Source organism: Acanthaster planci, linkage group LG02 (assembly GCF_054643075.1).
Source record: "Acanthaster planci isolate LZ-2023a linkage group LG02, COTS_SCS, whole genome shotgun sequence".
Taxonomy (NCBI): domain Eukaryota; kingdom Metazoa; phylum Echinodermata; class Asteroidea; order Valvatida; family Acanthasteridae; genus Acanthaster; species Acanthaster planci.
In genome coordinates, this window is record NC_141778.1 from 25436618 (window position 1) to 25455713 (window position 19096).

Here is a 19096-nt window from a genome sequence, read left to right on the forward strand (position 1 = left end):
GAAAAAAAACCAAACCCTGAGGAAAGGGGTTAATATGCCCAAACCATGAGATATGATTATAATGTATATGGATCTCCGAAAAGTAGAAGCAGTATTCTTTCTAATGATACCTTGATGGTATCCCTCCTGTCATGCATGACTGAATACCATTGTCTTGAAAATGGGGCATCCCAACTCGGTTGTAACACTTTAAAACCAGATTATTGCGTAACTTGAAAGTGACAAAAGGCAATCGCCCTTCATTAACATGACCTTTTGTGGTCACTTTCAACCAGGACAAGTATGACAGGGGACAACCTCATTCACTGGTTTATCCAAAGTGTTACAACTGAGTTGGGATGCCCCATTTTGACAGGAGGGATACCATCAAGGTATCACCAGAAAGAATACTGCTTCTACTTTTCAGAGATCTTTATACATTATAATCATATCTCATGGTTTGGGCATATTAACCCCTTTCCTCAGGGTTTGGTTTTTTTCTGGGACACCCTGTATAAAATATTGTATCTCCTTCTTGATGGTACTGGACTTACCATTATGGCACATGTGATAATAATTTTTTTTACTTTCAGATATTTACATGTACAGTATGACCTCATTTAAATGTCCAAATGCCTCAGAATCGTGACTTGACAATTGAAGCTCACACTCCAAACAGAGGGGAAACGAGATCAACTGCAGCATGGTCTGCTAACGAGCCACAGTAGATGGCCTCTCGGGACTTGATCAATCCATGCCATAGCTACCGGTAGCCACAAACGTTTCCAGTACCTCATAAATGACCAATTAACCATGACAATTGCAGACCAACGACTTATGCGACAAAAGTCAAGCTCACTCGTACAAACTGTGTCCATTGATGCATACAGAATGCCTTCAATATCACTCTGTCATTAATATTCTTACATGTTTACATGTGCAACAAATTTAAAATGTACTTAGGACCACATACATGAACACGTACAGATATTAAATATCCCTCAGTTTTTGGTGTTGCAAATCTGTCGTACACGTTCACGTACAGTTTAAGTACATGTATCCAGAAAAGCTCTTTAAACACACTGTATTTCATTAAATGTTGAACATGACATTGGTACATGTACATGTACTATTTGTGTATTTTGAGTTTCGACTTTGTATTCTGGAAATACGTAGAAAGTTTGTGGGAAAGTTTGTAACAAGACATGTACATGTACATCCACATGTATGCACTCATTTTGTGAACCTCTGTCTGTTTGTCTCCATACACACATGTACTCCAACAGTGCTGGTCATGCACATGTATACACATGTCATTGTACAGTACAGGTAGAGACCAAGCAAACATTAAGAACAGTGCCAGCTTCATGCCCGATGACAAACAGTACATGTAAACTAACAAATAAAGCTCTGGGAAGCCGTAAACCCCTTCCACAAGTGATTTGGACACAAACTCAACTCAGATATCCCACACCAGACTAAGTCAGCTACGCATACCCAGTATAAGGATCTGTCTGTTGCCATGCATGGTGATCACTTTAATTCTCATTGGAGTGTCTGCACATGTATACCAGTCAGTATGCATGTACATGTATATGTACTTGTACGGGGGAGGGAGGGAAAGTAGTGCCTCATTAATTCAGTAGACTTATCAAGTGAAGAGCCATATATGTACCCCTACAAGAAGCACCTGTGCAAGAGCAAACATGGCCCAATTTACATGTATGTTAACATTACTGATGGAAATATGATTATGATTGCAGCACCATGGAGGAATATTCTATGAGCAGACCCGGCATGGGCACCCACCCCAGACCAATTTATCACACGGGCAGTACATGTACACTGTACATGTATATTGTCTGCTATTTCGCCACATTTCCCCCATCTTACATGCAATTCCGTCTTTCAGCAACACAAACAGAAGAGTGATGGTCTCCAACTTGTGTCTCCGGTGGAGGTGACAAAGCTGGCAGCAGACCCTGCCAAGTATGAGACGGGAGTAAATAATTGATGCCCGTCTCTCCAAGGGCCATATTAAGTCTGTGTGTCTCACTTGGTTGCCCATCGGAAATTAGGAATTACAAATACCGCGCTCTGCGATAAATAACAATCATCACTTGATGGCACGGCCTAATGGGAATCAGCCAGCAATGTGTCTGATTGGAATTTCCAATTGGCAACACAGCAGGACAGTCGTGCGGAAATTTGGCTTTTGTTCATGGGATGTCTCTCCACTGAATTCTCAAAAGTTTGGTTGGAAATGTACACGACCAAAGGAAATCAAATTTGCCTTCAAAAGAATTGCAGATGTATGCTGCTAACCATTACAACATTCATTACATGTATATAGGTCCAAGACACAAAGACAAAACACTACTTTTCTAAAACAGAGAAAAACAAAAATGCAGAAACCCAGTTTGGCAACTTTTTTACAGATAACACAACCACATATACTATGAAAAAAACATGACCGATAGATGCAATCTTCAATAAATCTGCTGTGTCCTTTGTCTGAAATGAATACAGCACATCCACCAACAGAGTCTGATTCACTCAATACACTCATCTCAACATCACTGAAGAGGTCTTAGAATTTGGCAGTTGGCATCCACATGTGAATGCAAGTGTGAAGTCCATAAACTGTACCGTGAGGGCCGGTGATAAGAAATCATCCAAAAATTCTTACAGGCACATGCTTATACTGACATGTTCATGTCAGGTTGGCGTAGTGGTTCTTTCCTTGCCTTCCACCTCTGTGGCCCGGGTTCGAATCCCGGCCTGGTCCACATGTGAATTGGGTTTTCAGTCCCTACCTGATTCCGTGGGTTTTACCCAGAATATTCCTCTGGGGTTTTCCTCCCACCTCTAAAAACTGTAACTGCTTCTTATTGTCTCCCTTTCTACAGGTTTCTTCAGGCTTGTGAGCTACAGTGCCTGGGGACCCCCTATTGTTCCTCTTTTGTTTGTACTTTAACTTTTTTAGAAGACCACCCATATGTTTTGTACACAGTTGTCAATCAAGGACCCTCTGTCAATCGGGGACCTTATTGTCCTCTATTGTTCAGGGTCCCCAATTGAATGCAGAAACAAACTCATACACACACAATTGTCTAAATGCCTTCAATCATGGACACCCTATTGTTCCTCTTTTGTTCATTAACTTTTTCGGAAGACCTCCCATATGTTTTGTACATGTTTTCCAACCGTGGACTCTTTGGCAACTGTGGACCCTATTGTCCCCTATTGTTGTAGGTCCACGATTGAAGGCATTGACACACTCACCCTTACATATGTGTACAAACTCCCACACAACACAGAAAAAATGTCAAATCACTGCCATTTCAACCAAATTCAGTTTCCTGGGTTGAAATTTTGACCGTATGTCCCTTAAAACATTTCAATTTGCGACAGATGAATGGCACTTGAAAATTCCTCCTTTTTGAGTAAATTTGAAATACATGTATCTATTTTGTGAAAGTCTTGTGGGTACCACTTTAGTACCCCACAAGGCACCATGTACAAGTGCACGGCTGCATACATGTACATGTAAGTCAACACATAATGACTGGCATGCAGACTGAATGCAACTGGTCAAAGTCCAGAACCACACCCAAAACACTGCACAAGTGCAGAGTTTGGATGGCTAAATAAAATGCTCAGCAACAAACATTAAATTGGGTCTCAGATTTACATACATGTACTGGCACAGGCAGGTTTTTTTAGGGGTCCATGAAGACCTCCATGGACAAACTGTTAATTGTTAAAAATATTCATTAGTACTACGGCAGCACAATGGGGGATGTAAAAATAAAATGAAACTCCTTTTGTTGTGGTTAAGCTTACTGATCCCACAAATTAATGTTTCAATCCTGGAAAATGATGGCGTTATGTGTGAAGTACATTTGATAACCCAAAATGGAATTATAGTCAGGCCCCAGTTTGGTGTATCTGGACCCAAGAGAAACATGGACATTGGACACGCACAATTTACCAACCCGCGGAATGTCCAAAGGTGGAATACATACATGTATATTGTACATGTACGTGTACATGTACGAGAAAACGATGCCCACAAATATGCGCATGTGGTACAGTCACCACATTAGGTGTTGTGTCATGGCATACATACATGAATGGTGTACATGTAAATGGGACACCACTACCCACTTACATGTACATGTATATAACGTGGAATAGCCCGGGCCAGTTTGGAAGTATTTCTTCTCCTTTAACGTTGGTGTTCATGAAAGCTCTTCTTCATCTTTGTTCACAGGCTTTCTTTAGTTTCCCAAAGATTGTGGGCGTGGTGCCTGGCTTCAGCAATCATTTAAATCTAATCCTTAGCGAGTTGTACATGTTCAGAAGAAAACACTGTGGCTTGAACTGTGCGCTGCACAGGTTGGAGCTCGCTGCCGGTCCTGACCATTTGGCCCTGGTCAGACGGCCATCTCCAAATTCGCCTAAATTTCACTTTGGTTGGAAAGTTGCACAGGCTTGTCCCATCTTTATAGGTGTGGCTGCAGGCTGTCGCAACACATCTGATCTGCATGATCTCTACAATATCCAAAACTTGGGACTAACTTTTGTGAACTCGCCCAAGATGAGCATTGACGCACTAGCAGCGCGCGATGATGTCTCCTTAAATGTACATCAAAGATATTATTTTTTGTGTTAATAAGAGACCTCTCGTGGACGGGGCCATTTCGCCAAAAAGTTCCACAAATTTTCTCTCCCATTTATTAATAAAAAGAACAACTTTTACATTCTGGAAATCATTTAAATATGAACAGTTTTCAATTTTAACCAATAAAAACCACTTTTCACTGGCCCTTTAATGCAAGATGCAGTGCGTAACATGTAAATGTACATTTCTTATCAACAGCATTTTACATAAGGTCCTTTCAGTGTCATGTCTCCCAGGAGAGCTCACAGTAATTTGTAGATTTATGTTGGGATGATTCAACTCTTTCCTTGCAATGTCAGACATAATTTCCTACATGAACATGTATCTATGCAATGTCCAGGTACCAATACACGCAGGCCATGTACATGTATATGTATTTTTACAACCTTGAGGACACATACATGTACAGGTAAGGGCAACCTCCAGCTTTGTCTCAGATGCCAAGCCTCCCTCGGGTGTACCTGTATAAAACACCATGTTTAATGCCAAAGAACACAGTCTTTTTATAGGATGTTAACTGTTATTCTGTTGTTAATGTGGTGTAATGTATGTATATGTACATGCATGTACATGTACAGCAGTCTGGCGCCCTTTGTACCACGGACTTACTGTACATAAATACTGTACTGGGTTTCACATCAATGGGAGTCAAAGATCAATAGACATGATAGACGTGATGGAGGTGGCAGAATGTATATGTACATGTACATGTAAGTAAAGGACTTTTGGGGACAACAATAAAGTAAGGATGCACGAGGACTAAAAAGACAAACAAAAGGCAAATGCAAAAAAACGATCGCTTGTCAGTAAAGGCATGGAGGCAGGACAGGGGAAGTACTGATTATCTTCCAGATATGCAGTGTCACTGGTACCCTGCAAGGTTGGATCGTGTACTGTGCAATGAAAGGCCAGGGACCAATCAGGTTCTTCTCGGGTCCACGACACCTGCAGATGATGAAGTGCAAACACCGAGTCCAGCCAACCACCAACACTCCCCTTTCTGTCCATGCACAACATCAGCAAAATCAAGGATGTGTGTTATTTGTGTTTGTGCAGTTGTTAAGCCAAGTGCCCTCTGAAGAGACTGTCTCTGGAAATTGAAAGTTTTACATTTCAACATGAAATGTTCAACATCACCACTAGTGCCACATTTCAGAAAGATTTTCAGGGTGCTGGCCAATGCTATGGTGGAAACTTTAAATGGGTAGCTGCAATGCGCTTTTAAAATTGTAAACCCCCAAAATGACCTTTACATCTCAGTTAACCTCATTTTCAATTTGTTTCACTATTTTAAAGGGTATTTTGCTGCCATTTTGGTTTTTATGCTAATGAATATTTCCATATTAATGAGCAAAACTGTGATGTATTCCAAGAAAGAGAATTTAATGTTACATTTAACAACTGTTGCCAGCAGCGTAGGGGTCCATGGTGTTTTGTACACCCGAGGGGGCAAATGGCACTCAAGGCGAAGCCGAGGGTGTCATTTGCCCTTGCGGGTGTACAAAACCCCTGAACCTCATCACCGCAAGCAACAATTGTTTTGTTATACCAAGGTCATAGATTTAACTGGCAGGATCTTATGCCAGCTAAATTAAAATACTTTGACAAAATGAAATAAGTGAACAGTAAATTAGATTTTAAATTTCAAGGAAAAATGATTGATTGTGATGTCCTTTGTTTACCTCTTGTTTTTTTGCAGGGGGGAAATCTAGGATTAATAACAAACTTGTTGAACAGAGAAACCTGGAATTCATAAAGCACTGGGGGTTTTGTCGACTGGTTGAATATCAAGAAATTATTTACACCAATTGACAAGATTGAAGAGCGGACAAAAAGACAATGGCATGTTTTACATAAACAGCAATGGCGATTCGGGTTGCAGAAACAGGGATCATAGCATACTCATGTTACACGAGCAAATCACTGGGAGCACGAACAAAAGTCTAATAACCCGGGGGGGGACCCCGTCATGGTAAGAGTGCACATGGGAATAGACACCATGCTTCATATCCCCCACACAGAGCACATCTCCTACAATAATTCATGCCTTTTAGTACCACCGCAGCTATCCATCCTCCTACCCAAGATCACACAATTACAATGCAGTAGACACGAAACACCAACTGGGAAAGATCGCCGTTATCATTTTTTGTGGTCTGACAACATCGCCAGTGCGCGAGACCTGTGAATGTTACATGCACGCTTGTAGCACATCACGTGATCAGTTTGCGACCAATAAAAATTCACTATGACCTTGGTATGACAATGATTTTTGCACACAAAAATGACTTCATGTTTCTTTTCTTAGGTGATTCATTGTTATGTACATGTAAGTATGTACATGCTATTTTGTCTTTTCGCATTCTAGAACTTTTCAGTTGGACACCAAGCTTGAAGAAATCTATACAATGGGCCAGCAAAAAGCAGATGACAGAAGGTAAGTACCTTATTTATATTCATGTATTTTATGAATGTTATCCTCCAATCAAATGCCAAAAATCTACTTAGATGTTATATAAAACAAATAATGAATGTTTTTCATTCGTGCAATGAAAGAATATTTTCATGAGTTGAAAGATGAGATGTTCCATTCAACGAGCCTACCATTGCACACATAAACATTCATTATTTGTATAGATACATGTACATGTACTTGTAGCTATACAGATTTAACTATAATTAAGTCAGCCATACATGTGTAAATGTTATGAAAATGGCAACTGTGTCAAAATACGGTACCACACAAGTGTGATGGTGAAAAATACTCACAATTAGATAATCATAATTTCAATGAGAAAAACATGAAATAGTGGTACCTGTACAAGTTTTTTTGAAAATGTGTTGAAAAAAACAAACAAAAAAATTTCTCTCTAAATTTGATCATGTATCCAGATGTAACTGAAACGCTAGCAGCACATGTACTGTACTGGTTCATGTACATGTACTATGTGTATATACATACATGTACATGTACATGTGCACTGGAAACCAGACCACACAAATTAATCATTATGAGGACGGACAACAGTCCTATAAATTGATTCTGTACTGTGACTAACTGGAACTGACTACCCTAATTCTCAAGCATGCTAACACAGGGAATGTACTGCTTTTTTGTTTGTGACTATGAAAATCAAAAATATCTCTTGTAGTCTGCTTAACTACTGTTTGAACGTAACAAACAACCCCGGATGCTCTTCTTTTGTCTTCGATATGGTCCATCCACAGCCAGGAAATACTGTGGATATAGATCCATCCACTGTCAGACAACACTGGATACGGTCCGTCCACAGCCGGGCAGTACTGTGGATGTGGTTCATCCACACCAAGAACTGTGGATGCATTCCATCCACAGCTAGACAACACTGTGGATATAGTCCATCCACTGCGAAACAATACTGTTGGTATGGTCCATTCACAGTCTGGCAGTATTGTGGAAGATACATGTACAAGTAATTGCTTACAACATCTGAAGCTTAATGAACATCGACATACTGTATGCACATGCCTAGTGGCAGAAGAACTGACAATTATGTCCATGGTTGATACATGTAGCAACTGTTGAAACCATCAATGGGATGGCTACATGTACTTTCTGCCCAGTCCCAGAAAGTTTGGGGAAATTGTGGAGACAAGCCTCTGCATGACGACGTTGTAACACAATGCAGAGTTCAGAGGGTGGCTGTGAAGAAATTGATTTTTTAGGTAGACTTGGACCACGTAGCTGCAAACATGTACCGGGTCACATATGATTGCATTTGGTGAAATTAACACTTCACACAAAGGTAAAAATGGAATAAGAAAGCACAGAGAAGGAGAAATCTTCAACTATAACAAGAGTCTAGAACACGCTCCTAGAAATGGGCTAAAGGATGAAGGATGGGGGAGGGTAAAAGATTAAGCAAATAACGGTGCATAAAATGTTTACTTCAGCCCACAGCAGTGTGTACAACCAAAGCAACAAAGTGCTAAATACCCAGCTTTACACCCAAAGGGGTAATGCAGACATACATCCCTGGCACAACAGCAAGACAATTCACCTTGTGTGACGCCCTTGGATAGCTGAAATGCAGGCTGGAGGCTGGCTGGTTTACCGATTAAATGAGGCATGTACTGAAGGATGGTGGGCAAGTGCATCATGCTGAAGTTGCCATCATTGCGCCCTTGCATAAGCTGCAACCGTAAGTCTGTTGGGAGGGAAGTAAATGCCGACAGCAACAGAATTAGAGTCAAACTTGCCATGAGGACAGCCAATTGCAGGTACACGTATTACCCGTATTTAATCTACATGTACCTTGTAAGTCTACAATGTACCGTATGCCCTCTGGCAACTTTGATTGGAACCCTGTGAAATCCTCCAGAATTTCTGACGGTGCTGGAACCCCAAAGCAAATTTCTGCACTTGAGAACTTTCAAGGGGCATCAAGCCCCGTGTACATGTAAAGTTACAGTGGATGGATCTTGTCCGCATACAACGTATCTTCCTCAACCTTGCAAAATCCTTCAAATCCCTGGGTGGATTTTTCAAAATCTGACAGGGATCAAGCAGTGACTAAATTTATCAATGACAGTCTACTGAAAGGTTTGTTTCAATTTTTCTAACCTCTAAACTACACATGTACATGTATTAATTATCAGATTCAAACAGATAAAACATTTTGCAGACAAATTAAGCCTAACCCCCTAGGGACCATTGAAATCCTGCATAACGTTGTTGACAACACATGCACATTTTGCAACGGTGTAAACAAAAATAACAAAATCAATTTCTATGAAAATGTAAGTGTCAAGAAAGTACTGGATTATAACAGAGTTTTTGCTAGGATCAAAGATGTGATTTTTGAGGACAATAGGGACAAGTGCAGAACTTGTCAAAATATTCAGTTTCCAATAATCAAACTGACAAAATCAATTTCTGTGAAAATGTAAGTGTCAGTAAAGTATTGAATTATACCAGTGTGTTTGCTAGGATCGAAGATGTGATTTTTGAGGACAATAGGGACAAGCGCAGAACTTGTCAAAATATTCAGTTTCCGATAATCAAACAGCACGGTAGTGCTGGAGAAAGATGACTACTGTAGGATCAACAATACATGTATGTTTGACGTAGTCCAGCAGATGCGCTACTGAAATGACGAATTGCACACTTCGTCATATAAGCATGGACCTACCAATGTTAAGAGAAAACAAGTTTGTGATGTACGGTACATGTACAGCCATTAAAAATGCACGCCTTTAGGGGCTTTTTAAAATATGGGGGGTCCTCATTATGCACCCACCATGCCATACTGTGACCACTTTTCAATAACCCATTAAATCCTCACAGACATGTTTGCATGATGTACACGTCCCCATTATATATTGAGGATTGTAAATTCATATGTGGAACCACTGTAAACTCATCCTTTTAAGGATTTGGCAGCCAATGCCAAAGAAAAAAATGCTGCTGTTCCATTCATTAATGCATGCCAATACCAAACATAATAATGGTACATCCCGGTACATGTATATATACATGTACATGTATGTACATGTACTTTGCCTGTACACTGAAGAAAAAATACGGAAATGAAGACATGGCAAAGCCTCTGGCCTTTTGAAGGCTTGACTGCCATTAAACAAAATGGGGGTGGGAACTGTACATGTACCGGTACATCTGCACATTACTTCCTTAATAAATGCAATTTTTGAAAAATGCCTTAAATTTTGGCACAAAAGTACAAAATACAAAAACTTATTAAAGAATTCAATGTTCCCCTTCCTTTATGGCCCTCTTTTAAACTTACCATTGATACATGTACCCTTGCATGAAGTATACATGTACTGTAGTTGTACAGTACACGTACAAGTATGTGGGCAATGCCAGGCAAAAGTAAAAAAGGTGTCAATTTCCTTTACTGAGTTCACTGGTACATGTATGTTAATTCATACAAAGGGCAATTTTTCCAAAATTTACTATAAATTACCAGTTCTATCATTATTCCCTCTTTTATTATCTAATAAACTAAGCTTTGTTTACACTTTCATAATAATGACCTCTGAAATGGAATCACACATTTCCATTACTGTGAGAAATTCTCTCTTTGTTCACCTATGGATAATGGTAATTCCAGAAATTAGGGGTCCACTTTTTTCCGTGTCCCTGTCACATCTGACACACCGTGTGATTTTGTAAGTTCGGAACTCATTCTCTAATTTCCAAGAGGATGAATCAATGAAAATTACCTGCCAAACAAGTAGTAACAGTTTGAAATCAATTCCAGTGATATTTCCATGTCCAATATCAAAGGTCAGATGTAACAGGGACACAAAAATGTCACACTTTTGGACCCCCAATTTCTGGAATTACCCACAATGCTTATGTACTAGTACACATACATACATGTAGTGTATGGCATTCTGCTGTAATCAATTCCTCTGACTTGTTCAAATACAATACGCATTACATACAAAAAAGGTTACAAAGTTGTCCTCATTAGTACATGTACTGCTGATGCGGTTGTATCACTAGCTGTACATGTACATGTATCTACTTTAAACAAGCAAGTGGAACCAGACCTCAGCAGCTCTGTTGATACATGTACATGTATATCATGTATGCAGGTAGTAACCCTATACCGGTTCAGTGTACATGTATCTGTCAGGTCTATTTAGAAAAGGCAAGGGACACCTCAACGTGTTTGGAGAAGTACTCTGTCTTTCAAAGACTAACTGAGGTTCTCCAAGTTAAACACGATTCAGATACCGTATTCCTGCAGAGCAGAGGTTCCCAACAAAGCTACAGACCACTCTCATTTTGCCTACAACTTGTATGGGTGGCCAAAATTTGCAGAAATACACCACCTTTAGATTAGTTTTTCGATTTTACCTCAAATTCATTCCAAATGGACATCTGTCCCATTAAATAGGGTTGTATTTTCATTTAGTATTTAGTAGTACCGGTACTTGTAATAAGATGATGTTCTGATAGCTGCATGGGATTTCTAATACTTTATAGATTATCGTTTTACTTTTGCACCGACAGCCAGCAATCATCTTAGCAGCTTCGTGTACTTGTAGGAAAAACATGACTGTGGTGTTCAAAGTACAGACCCTATAGGACAGAACCGGCCATGTTGTTAAATCCCTCCTTTGGTTTTACAGCACAAATATGCACGAGTGCCCGCAGTCACTCTTGTGCATGAATTTTCTACATGGAACCCAAGCATGCACAGGTTCAGTGTGTACACAGTTGGTTGCCAGCACAAAATGACACAGGGTGTTTTGTGCAGTCCTCTTCACTGCATTTGGTTTACTGCACAATTATGCACATGAAACAATGAGGCACAGTTGTTGGGCAGCACAAAAGTGCAATCTGATATTCCTGTGAGGGACTGTTGATGCAGTGCACAACACAACACAGCTGTGCTTCTTTGAGGTGTTCACCAAATGACCCAAAGAGTGACTTCAGCATAGGAGGGTTTGTACAGTACATGACGAATGTGGATGCATTTCTGCCAAGAACGGACACCTATACCTTGTAGTCATTTCCCCGTACATGTACGCTACACGTATGTCTACAGGCAGCCTCACAGTCAGGAGAGCTGCACATCTGCCATGTGACTTACCGCCTTGCAACTTCATTTGAATGGCAATTTGCACATGACTCTAAAAGGAATGGAATATCAACAATCAAACATTTGGAGAGAGTTTCATAAGTTGCAAGGAATTGGTTTGACCTCAAACGGTTGCTCTGACAAGTCTCCTTGATGTTATCACTTTCTGACAAGCACAATTTTAAGGGGTTGAGGCAAACTTTAAAAGTGGGTTGCTTAACTTACAATGTACACCTCATTTTGTGTTTGAAAATTCCCATCTGATATCATTCTTTCAAGTTGGAGTTTGTGGTAAGGATGACAGGTCATTGTTTTGACTTGTTTTGTTTGATTTTTCTCCAAGCAACATGGATGGAGTGCTCTGCCTAGTGAATTTCAGCTCGATTGCACTTTGTGCAAAAAATAATTTTGGTCTATCAAACAAATCAGTTGCTGATACAGAGATTGTAGGTCAACTCACCCCCTGGCCGACTCGTCCCTTACCGACTCGCCCCCTTGCCAACTCGTCCCCTGACCGACTCGCCCCTTATTATCCCGCCCGTAGCCAACTCGCCCCCTGGCCGTATCACCCCCTAGCGGACTCGCCCCCTTGCCAACTCGTCCCCTGACCGACTCACCCCTTACTATCCCGCCCTTAGCCAACTCGCCCCCTGGCCATGTCGCCCCCTTGTTAACTCGCCCCCGGCAAACTTGCCCCCTGACCAAGTCGCCCCCTCAGAGGAGAGTCCGTTGGTTTGGAACTTCTACATTTCCAAAGTGATAATAGGTCTGCATTATTGTAATTATTGAGAATTATTCAATAAACCTGCATTTGGTTGAGTGACTAATTGTAAAGCACGCTAAACTTATCAGTATTCATTGTCTGGCACACATCAATAATTAACAAAGTACATGCTGACTCTCCTCTGAGGGGGCGACTTGGTGAGGGAGTGAGTTTGCCAGGGGGCGAGTTAGCAAGGGGCAGCTCAGCTAGGGGATGACTCGTCTGGGGGGCAAGTTGCCAAAGGGGCGAGATGGTAAGGGGTGAGATTGTCCGGGGCAAGTTGGCAAGGGGGCAAGTCGGTAAGGGGTGAGTTGGCCGGGGGGGAGTTGACCTGATTCCGATACAGAGTGTACATGTACAGAGGGGATACATCCAATATCCACGTTCAATCCCAATGTTTGGCTGACGGGAATGTGCAGAAATATACACGTATAACATACGGCAGTCATGTAGGACACAACCCATCGAGCCCCCCTTGGAAAGCACACATGCAAACACAGCATGACAGTACTGTATTTTAAGTCACTGCAACCCTAGCTACTGTGCATGCACACCATGGACTCTGCTGAAAATCCTGAAGGAAGCATTAGCAACCTGTTGGATGGGGATCTGTGGAACAAGACACTGAGAACATTTGATGAGCCAGCTTGGTATTTCCAAACAGGAAGGTCCTTCGGGAAGAGAGTGCGTATGCGTGCAAGTCCACATAGGGGCCGCACTGTCTAAATGACCTGCGGCACGCTTTATTCTTGGCATGCGCTGCTGGAACATTACATTGGCTCATTCTACCGGATAGCCAGTTGGAATCAGCTGGCTTTGTGTTTGGGTCCAGCACCATGACTCTGCCAAACACAGACATTTGGTTAGTGCAGAAAACATTTATTTGAGAAAGACAAGTTACCAGCCGAAGTTTCTCGCAGTGTTCATCACTTCAATATGATTGCCCAGTCCCGGGGCACTGAGCACTTTCCAAGGAATGGTGAAACAGACAATTTAGCTTTGCAAATCAATGTACATGTACCCATTTCTCCTCCCCAAAATGAATCAATCAATCAGTCCAAAAACCAGACAAACTCCAAACCGAACCAGCAACGAGTAACATACAGTACATATGTTCGCATGCTATGGTATTTTGGATGGTGCAGTATCAGTATATTTGCTGATTAAATGTTTCATGCTCACTACTCAGCGAATGCTTCACAGCTCCATTATATTGGTCCCTTAACCCTAACAGTCCTCAATCCTCAAACAGGTGAAGGATTGAGGACTGTTCGGGTTAACTACATTGTTCTGGATTTTGTACTGAACTACATGAAAATACCTGTACCTGTGGAAGTGTTGTAGTACTGACACAAACACTGCTCTTTGCTCTTTTTATCATTTTTTCCCTCTGTATCATTCAAATCATTTAACATACTGATGAAATACAATTTCCGCATGCCATTTCTGTGACTTATTGGAACTTTTTAATCTTACTTGCTAATGTGTCATGGCTGGCCTCAGACTCCATCAGCTTGCTGGAGATGTTCCGTCGTGTGACATCCTCTTTCAACTGTTGGATCTCCCTCTGGAGATGCCTGACTTCAGCTTTGCGGGTGTCACTCTGCAGCTCTGTGTTACGTAGACGGACCTGCATCTCCTGAAGCTTGGCAGTGTACTCATACATGTCATTGTCTGTCATGACAACACAAGGAGGCAACTATTCATTCAATGCGCATATTCCCATTGATATAGCATTGCCATTAACACTTCCTTGATCATGGCCAGTGTTCCATGGTTTCAACTCTAAATAGGCCTACATGTACATACATGTACTGAGTCCAGACTAACAAGTAGCCCTAAGGTTGATTTAGCGGCAGAACAAGAGACATTCCCATTAAATTGTAATGGGAAAGAGTTGCATTCCAGCCACCATCTTAGACCTCGTACAGATGGGGCATGACAGGAACACTCTTCAGTACATGTATCTTTAAAGAAAACTTGACATTTCTTCACTCTTTAACAAGTACGTCCTCATCGGTTTACATTTATTGGTAGTTCCAAGTCATATTAAACATGAAAAGGGGGGACCCTTTCCCTGTATAAGGCTATATCATTTCCATGGTAACTATACCAGTATACAGCATATATGTACATGTACGTGTCCTTATTGGCAATGATTGGTCATACTGGATATTTCTTTGATTTTGACCTTGCCCTGCAAATACATGTAACAATAAACGCATCCACCACCATGACCACTGTCCACGTCAAAGTCTTCATAATAATTAGTATTTCAGCACAAAATAAGGGTACTCACCTGTGCGGTTGAACACAGCGAAAATGGAAAACGTGGCAAAAACGGAGCAGAAGACAAGCCAGAATTTTCGCGTTCTTGGGCCCATGGGTCCACCCGATCAGCGCTCTGCGGGTGCCAGAACCCTCAGCTCAAGCTTCGGCCACACGCACGGTACGATAGGCCAACCCTACATACGTGTAGGCCCTATGCTCCGGGCTCTCTAGCCGGCCGCTAAGGCTAACTCTGGGTGGCCTTTCCCGTTCCCCAAAACCAATTCACGGCGATGTTGGGCGAATCATACCATCAAAATGTAAAACGATGTTACACCATGTTTGAATGGTGCCAGAAGACGACTGTAAGACGTAATACTGAAGCAATTTTCATGGTCGCCTGCCGGCACATCCGCATCTATATCGATCGCACGCATTAGTAATAGCAGGACTGTACAATACTGTCTGTGCACAGTGCCTTCGTATCATATCATAGCATACGCAAGTCCCGTGTAGCGAACATCCATTCTTGAGGGCGCTATAACGCGTGTATGATACCTTACCGAACTAGAAGAGTTGATCTCGAGTTGATCTCTTGGCGAGTGAGCGCTAACAATTAAATGCAATCCTTATAGTTTAACGATAAAAAAATTTGACCCTCCGTAAAATAAAAAAGATATGCACGGGTATAGAAATTACAGGAGAGTAAACCTGCAGATTTACGGGGTAAATTTGAGAGATATTAAAGAATGGCCTCAACCTGACACCATGGAATTTCTTCGGGCTGCTAGACGATAAGGTGAAATGGAAACGTATTGTCGAAAAATGCCGTGCTGCCTCCACGGCCCTCTTGTTGAAGGACATGACGATGATGATGCTGATGATGATGATGGAATCAAAGATTCCAGCTGCGATCTTCGCTCAAGACTCATTCTAGAATGTAGACCCAGTCTGCAATGTTGTTATTTTCCTCAAATGATCATCTTCCCAGCGAACAATATTGGGAGTGCTCATTTGAATTTTTTTAGCTCATGATATACGAGGCGTGTTTCTGGGAGCGGGACACTATGGCATAGGTGCACCTGGTAGGTTTTGGTCTGGTTTGTACATGTCCAGTGGAAGGTTCTGGCACCATTTCCCCCTTTGCTCTTTGGACTCCCTGGATAACACACTGCAAGAGCTGTTTATAGAGCGAGCCTGCAACATGAGTGTCTCAACTGTTAGAACCAAAATGGTGCATTGATTATGCGTCGGTGCACGTGGACAATTGGTTCCCAGTAGCTGAGTGCAGTCCTGTACGCACAATGAACGGCCATTTTGGTTCCAAAGCCTGAAGTTGGCGCTACTCTATTATACCTCTCTGCTAGTAACTATGGGATAAATTCAGCGCTCGCCGTCTAGTTTGAGTCCAAGCTGAGAAATCCAAACAACAGCGACACCAGTTTGCGTTTGTTAAACTGCACTATGGCCACAAGACTATAATGAGAGTCTACACTTCAGTGAAGGTAATTAAACAAATTGAGACGAAATTTGTGTGTACACATGCACTTGTGTCAAGCAACAACACTTAGCACACGTGTGATTGGATGGCGCCATCTACGGGTCAAAATTTGGCCTGGATTCAGAGCCTTGCGTCCGTTTCGTTATCCTCAATCGACAGACTGAAAGTCTGCCGCCCCCAATGTATCATCTCTGAAATCCATAATGCTCACCATCCACCGTTGGTACGGCGTTCCATTTTTACATACACCAAATAAATTCGCATTCGTAGTCATGACAAACCCTCGTTTCACTGTAAGAGTAACGCCTTACAATCAGAGACCAAGGAAGTTATTTCTTGACAAGGCGGCAAAACAAACCAACGGAGCTAACGGACTTTGGCCGTGTAGCCATATATCGGGAGCAACGCGACTGTTCTTGGTTGCCAAGTGCCAGGCATGTCAGGAAAGCGCACACACGCCAAGAAATCACGAAAATCAAACACAGTTAATTTGGTCGGCTTTTACGAAATCGCTAGTATATACTGCCATTGACAAGCAGAGCTGCATTTCAAGTTCTCTCTGAATTTCAAAGATTTAGCAACTGAAACAATAACCTTATCACCCAGATCCACCTCAATAGGAATGTCCATTATAGTTTCATCCAAGAAAAGAAAACACTAAGAAATGTTATTCTCAGTTCTCCAGTCATTTTTTTGCTATCATCAATCAATGTGCCGTTTCCATGGTGAGTGTATTTGTTCTGAAAGAGACGATAAACGGAACACGTTTGCTTGCACACTTGTGTCACGTTATTTTGTAATTGACAAGGGGGTAATTCACTTTTGGTAGAAAAAAATGAAAATAAAAAACACATGTATTATTGCGCTCAGACAAGAACCTCACACAGCAATCGCTATGCACACACAGGTTATTTTACTGTCGATGAGCTTTCATCAAGTCAAAGCGGTTGAATGGATAGGCAGATTTTAACAGACTGCTCAGTGGCAAGCAATATGATTGCCTTTTTATACTTATCGCCCGAAAATCCCGATTTCTAATATAAGTTTAACATAAACGGGCCATTAAACAACAATGAAAATCAAAATTAAGTTTTTGGCACACTGGATTTGCTGGTAAGAAAGCATACAACACATACACCAAGTTAGTTAAGCGAGCAGAAAAAAAATCCTGCCCAATCACCCCTGTTCAGGACTGCATAATTTGTCACTGTTTGTATACCGGTAGTCTTTGCTTTTTCCGGGGCAGTATCCACCTTGAGCAAAACCGCCCCATTATCAGTTGAAAAGAGCCACGTTGGTCGCGAGTGTACATTTTGTTGTTGGCGACACGACCGTAACGTGTGCATTTCATAATAGTTTGTGAACCAGCGAAGTAGAGTTCCTCACAGAGGAGCCTCCGCTGCTAGGAAAAGTGCGCCCTCTCTTGGTCCAGCTCGGGGCTCATACTTCCGACCAAAATGGACGAAGTTGTCTGTCCCTGTATCACCTAATGATCTCTATCGACCATAGAAGGTACTTTACTGGCTTAAAAGTCACCCGACAAAATGCTTTGAAACAATTTTTGTAAACAGAGCTGAATGAACTGCATCGATTTCTGTAAGCATTACTACATTATTTCACGTCCAACCTTGCACTGAAGCCTTGCCATGTACGACTAAAAATAACTCCTTATTAATAAAAGGACAGAAGCAAAAACGAAAAACAAAACCAAAGCGACAAAACAAACAGGAACTTCGACTAGCATGTTTTCATGTAGTAAGTTGTGTACATACAAACCGTTCAGAGGAAAATCGCCGCACAGATTAATCAACCATTCATCATTTACGTGAGCGAACTACTCATAAATCTCTTCTTTTACGCGGCACTTTATTCAAATGCCATTCTGACTCTTGAGCAGTGATTGCTCCTCACCTCATTAGCCAGTCGCCCGTTGTATGATGCGCACGTCCGTCCGATTGTTTTTGCCCGGAGCGCTAGCAGTCCATTAGCCAGACATTGCATCCCGCCAAATCCCGCTCATCCTTATTATGTTAATTGGTGAGCGCGGAGGACCGTCGCCACAGCAACCGAGCGAAAGTATCTCCCGTTTACAGTCAGAGAGATTTTTCTTTCTTTTTATATTCTTTCTACCCCCCCCCCGGAGGGTCCCAGTCAGTTGCGCATCCTATCTGGCGCACGATGCCTTCGGTCTGACGGACCGCGTACTGTGATATCACGGACCGGCAAGTTGTCGTCATTCGTGGCTCGTGGAGGTTTCATATCAAAAGGCAATATTGAACACATGAAGCATCCGAGCGGATTCT

General features: G+C 41.8%; 1 protein-coding gene across 1 annotated transcript in view; it reads right to left on the bottom strand.

Moving 5' to 3' along the window:
• The window catches only part of LOC110975896 (alpha-1,3-mannosyl-glycoprotein 4-beta-N-acetylglucosaminyltransferase A-like), a 40776-nt gene extending 21801 nt beyond the window's left edge, over positions 1–18975 (bottom strand). The window contains exons 1-3 of the mRNA XM_022228767.2: positions 15324–18975; positions 14501–14698; positions 8707–8853 (exon numbers count right to left, since the gene is read on the bottom strand). Coding sequence (XP_022084459.1) covers positions 8707–8853; positions 14501–14698; positions 15324–15408 — 430 coding nt within the window. The 5' untranslated portion in view covers positions 15409–18975. The remainder of the gene's footprint in view (positions 1–8706; positions 8854–14500; positions 14699–15323) is intronic.
• Between the last annotated feature and the right edge of the window lie 121 nt (positions 18976–19096).